Source organism: Oncorhynchus kisutch, linkage group LG10, assembly GCF_002021735.2.
Source record: "Oncorhynchus kisutch isolate 150728-3 linkage group LG10, Okis_V2, whole genome shotgun sequence".
Classification (NCBI taxonomy): Eukaryota; Metazoa; Chordata; class Actinopteri; order Salmoniformes; family Salmonidae; genus Oncorhynchus; species Oncorhynchus kisutch.
The window spans coordinates 6590669-6595668 of record NC_034183.2 but is presented as its reverse complement, the minus strand read 5'-3'; the positions used below and the strand labels follow the sequence as shown (position 1 = coordinate 6595668).

The 5000-nt window shown below is 42.3% G+C and overlaps 1 protein-coding gene across 3 annotated transcripts in view; it reads right to left on the bottom strand.

Moving 5' to 3' along the window:
* Window positions 1-1016: 1016 nt before the first annotated feature.
* Window positions 1017-5000, bottom strand: part of LOC109886375 (anoctamin-5) — a 77122-nt gene continuing 73138 nt past the window's right edge. For 2 of the 3 annotated variants that reach the window (XM_031832955.1, XM_031832956.1), the window contains 3 exons: window positions 4178-4283; window positions 2471-2590; window positions 1298-1792 (listed from right to left, as the gene is read on the bottom strand). In XM_031832955.1, the coding sequence (XP_031688815.1) occupies window positions 1685-1792; window positions 2471-2590; window positions 4178-4283 (334 nt within the window). In that variant the 3' untranslated portion in view covers window positions 1298-1684. Of the gene's footprint in view, window positions 1793-2470; window positions 2591-4177; window positions 4284-5000 lie in introns of all 3 variants that reach the window. The other variant, XM_031832953.1, reaches the window with a different exon arrangement.

Below are 5000 nucleotides of genomic sequence, written 5' to 3'. Positions count from 1 at the left end.
CTTCTTCAGAGTACAATCATTTAATAGATAGTACACTTATAAGGGAGAGGAGATATGAATATGAAATGGACATAACGATTTACAGGGAATGTTACTTTTTTAAAGAAATGAGTTACGTTATAACGTTACTTGCATTAATAAAAGAACGGAAAGTAACTTTTGCGTTTCCAAAAACAACCCTCTGAAGAGAACGAGTACGTGTTGGTCATTCCTTCTTATGCCCAGTAGAGGGCGCACACCACCTTTGAATGGCTTGCATAGCCTAATGTCCGTAGCCCAACAAGTAATATTGACAAGACGCAATATCTAATTTACAATTACACATCAGTAAATACCTATATAAAACCAACTGGTCTCAGTAAAAGGTCAGCTCAGGCTACCAATCTGTTATTACACACAGAAACGAACTGGATTTTTATTCAACTATACGATCCCATTGTGTAATTCTAGTGCCATTTCCTGTATAATTAACGGTGAAGACAGAGCAGGATAAATGTCCAGTCTTATCTACTGAGCCTAACTTGATCACCTTGCTACGCGGTTTGTTTTTATTACAAGACAATAAATGAGAAATATCCTGGAGGCGTGTGAATCCTGCAAAGCGCCTTCAGTCAAGATTCGAGGGGTAACATCTGTCATTTTCTTCTACCAGTTCAAACGAATGTAAATACTTCCACAATAAAGGCTGTTGTCTTTGCCATCTCGCTAGCTAACTACCAGCTAACAAAGAAAAGGAGAAATAATATAGTAAAATTACTTATTTGAAAAAGTAACTAAGTAACGGACTACTTACGTTTAAAAAACGAACGCGTTAGTTTACTTGCTACCACAAGAAAATGATTCTGAGTACTCTAGCGCATTATTTTGTAACGCTTTACCGCCCCAACACCGTTGCCATGCAAGCAGTCATGTTTCCCAGCTCCCTGCTTCCCTCTTGTTGTCAGTCAGAAGGACTCTATTGCTGTAGTCTGCATCTAGTAGGCTGCATTTACACAGGCAACACAATTCTTTTTTTTTTTCTTCCACTAATTGGCCTTTTGACCAATTAGATCAGTTCTGAAAAAAAATCTTACGTGATAAGATCTGATGTGATTGGTCAAAACACCAATTAGTGTAAAAAAAGAAAAAGAAGATCAGAATTGAGCTGCCTGTGTAAATGTAGCCTTAGTATGTTAGTGTGGATGGAAGTGAATGGTTGTTGATTGAAGATGGGATCTGAAATCCCATAGACCACACATGGACAGATCTGGCACTGCTTTAAACATGTCACACTAAATGTAGTATCGTCTTGTATTTAATGATGATGATGATGATGATGAATGTGATTTATACAGCACCTTTCTACCAACAGAGGTAATAAAAACGCTATTTCTGTGAGGTTTTCCCTCTATACCCCACCAGCAGATAGAGCCCTGACAGATCTCCCACCGTTCAGGGTAGTTTATAGAGAATCTCCTTAAGACCAGCCCAGGCCCCAGCCCAATCTGAACAGGGTCTTGTTCATGAGGCACCAAACGGAACAAAACAGACTCAAAACTGGGAAATGTCCTATCTCGGTCATGTCCAATAACAAAAACGCTAATTATACATTTCCCGTTGAAAAACGTTTGAAAAAGTTTTCCGTCGTGTGCCCTAATGAACACGAGCCAAAATCAAACGAGTGGGCGGAGGGCGAGGACGGGTGCTAGAGACACTCGGATAGCACTTCGCGCCGGGGTATGTCGGGGTAGTCCACGGGGTTGGAGGAGCAGTCATCGTTCCTGTGGCTTAGCTGGATCTTCAGGTTCTCCACCTGAGGTTAAAGAAACAAAGACCCAGATAAAACACTGGATGAATGAATCCGTTTTAAATGATGTTCTTTAAATGATGTGTTTGGAATGATGTGTTTGGAATGATGTGTTTTAAATGATGTGTTTTGGAATGATGTGTTTGGAATGATGTGTTTGGAATGATGTGTTTTAAATGATGTGTTTGGAATGATGTGTTTGGAATGATGTGTTTGGAATGATGTGTTTGGAATGATGTGCTTTAAATGATGTGTTTGGAATGATGTGTTTTGGAATGATGTGTTTGGAATGATGTGCTTTAAATTATGTGTTTGGAATGATGTGTTTGGAATGATGTGTTTGGAATGATGTGTTTGGAATGATGTGTTTGGAATGATGTGTTTGGAATGATGTGTTTGGAATGATGTGTTTTGGAATGATGTGTTTGGAATGATGTGTTTTGGAATGATGTGTTTGGAATGATGTGTTTTGGAATGATGTGTTTGGAATGATGTGTTTTGGAATGATGTGTTTGGAATGATGTGTTTTGGAATGATGTGTTTGGAATGATGTGTTTGGAATGATGTGTTTGGAATGATGTGTTCTGAATGTGTGTGTTTGTATTATATCGGCTACCTGGTTAAATAAATGAAATGAAATAAATACACGTGTTATTAAGTGCATGTTTTCATGAGGATAAATACCTCGTAGTTATGCAGGTACTCCTGGATGAGGTAGCGTTCCCGTTTGACCCTGGCCTTCACCTCCGCGGGAACGTCAGGAATCATCCATGCCACAAAGAACTTCACCATGAACACCACGTGCTGAGAGACGAGAGAAGACCCATCAACCAATCAAATAACTAGGAAGTGAAGAGATGGAACCCAAACGTAACCTCTGACCTCACACTGGAAATACAGTAACGACCCAAACGTAACCTCTGACCTCACACTGTAAATACAGTAACAAGCCAAACGTAACCTCTGACCTCACACTGTAAATACAGTAATAACCCAAACGTAACCCCTGACCTCACACTGGAAATACAGTAATAACCCAAACGTAACCTCTGACCTCACACTGGAAATACAGTAGCAACCCAAATGTAACTTATGCACCTAGAATATCGCTTTTTTGGGGGGGATAGATATATGTGGAGTCTCTATGGATTTAAATGCTGTAGGGAATCTTAACTGTTCTTATTTAGTGACTGACTACTAAGTCAAAATAAAGATCTGTTTTCTATTCACAGATGTAATATATCAGCACAGATACTGTAGACAGCTGGTCATGATTTGGGCACAGATACTGTAGACAGCTGGTCATGATTTGGGGACAGATACTGTAGACAGCTGGTCATGATTTGGGGACAGATACTGTAGACAGCTGGTCAAGATTTGGGGACAGATACTGTAGACAGCTGGTCATGATTTGGGCTTGGATACTGCAGACAGTTGGTCATGATTTGGTGACAGATACTGTAGACAGCTGGTCATGATTTGGGGACAGATACTGTAGACAGCTGGTCATGATTTGGGGACAGATACTGTAGACAGCTGGTCATGATTTGGGGACAGATACTGTAGACAGCTGGTCATGATTTGGGGACAGATACTGCAGACAGCTGGTCATGATTTGGGGACAGATACTGTAGACAGCTGGTCATGTTTGGGGACAGATACTGTAGACAGCTGGTCATGATTTGGGGACAGATACTGTAGACAGCTGGTCATGATTTGGGGACAGATACTGTAGACAGCTGGTCATGATTTGGGGACAGATACTGCAGACCACAGAAGGAATCTAAGCATTTCTATTTAGTGACTGACTACTAAGTGAAAAGTATGAGCAGAGCTGGTTGAAATGACCGGTGGTTCTCCCGATTGACGCAGTGGTCTAAGGCACTGCATCGCAGTGTTGCGGCGGCACAACAGCCTGTGGTTCGATCCCAGGCTGTGTCACAACCGGCCGTGACCGGAAGTCCCATATGGAGGGAGGGCACACAATTGGCCCAGTGTCATCCGGATTAGGGGCGGGTTTGGCTGGGGGACTTTACTTGGCTCATCGCACTCTAGCGCCGCCTTGTGGCGGGCCGGGCGCATGTAGGCTGACTCCAATCGTCAGTTGAATGGTGTTTCCTCCGACACATTGGTGCGGCTGGGTACCGGGTTAAGCACTCCGGGTTATGTCTCTCCCGAGCACGTTGGGGAGTTACAGCGATGAGACAAGATCATAATCACGAAATTAAAAATAAATCAATATATAATCTATTATAGATTGGGCCTCCCCATTCAAGTACGGTACTCATGAGTTTAAGAGTCAAATTTCCCGGGTTAGAGTTTCCACGCCCGTTCTATAGGTTCTGTTTCTATGGCTGGTTCCAGTAGGGTAGCTAGAGGAGTCCGTCCTACCTCCATGATAATGATGAAGGCCAGCTTGGCAGCCAGGATGTGCCAGAACTGCATGGTGTGAGTGTACTGCTTCTCATGGCCTGGAGGGTAGCGGTAGTCACGGTACCTAGAGGACAGGGAGACAGGAGTTGTTATAAACACACACATAGCTCTTCTTATGGGCTGGTGGTTAGCGGTAGTCATGGTACCTAGAGGACAGGGAGACAGGAGTTGTTATAAACACACACATAGCTCTTCTCATGGGCTGGTGGTTAGCGGTAGTCATGGTACCTAGAGGACAGGGAGACAGGAGTTGTTATAAACACACACATAGCTCTTCTCATGGGCTGGTGGTTAGCGGTAGTCATGGTACCTAGAGGACAGGGAGACAGGAGTTGTTATAAACACACACATAGCTCTTCTCATGGGCTGGTGGTTAGCGGTAGTTACGGTACCTATACAGAAAATACATACACATTAAAGATAGTCTCCCCGCTCCCCCAATACAATACTATTACTACTACTGCTACTAGTACTGCTACTAGTACTGCTACTACTACTGCTACTACTACTATTACTACTACTGCTACTAGTACTGCTACTACCACTATTACTACTACTGCTACTACTACTGCTACTAGTACTGCTACTACTACAACTATTACTACTGCTACTAGTACTACAAATATTACTACGACTGCAACTACTACTATTACTACTACTGCTACTAGTACTGCTACTACTACAACTATTACTACTGCTACTAGTACTACAAATATTACTACGACTGCAACTACTACTATTACTACTACTGCTACTACAACTACTATTACTAATACTATCG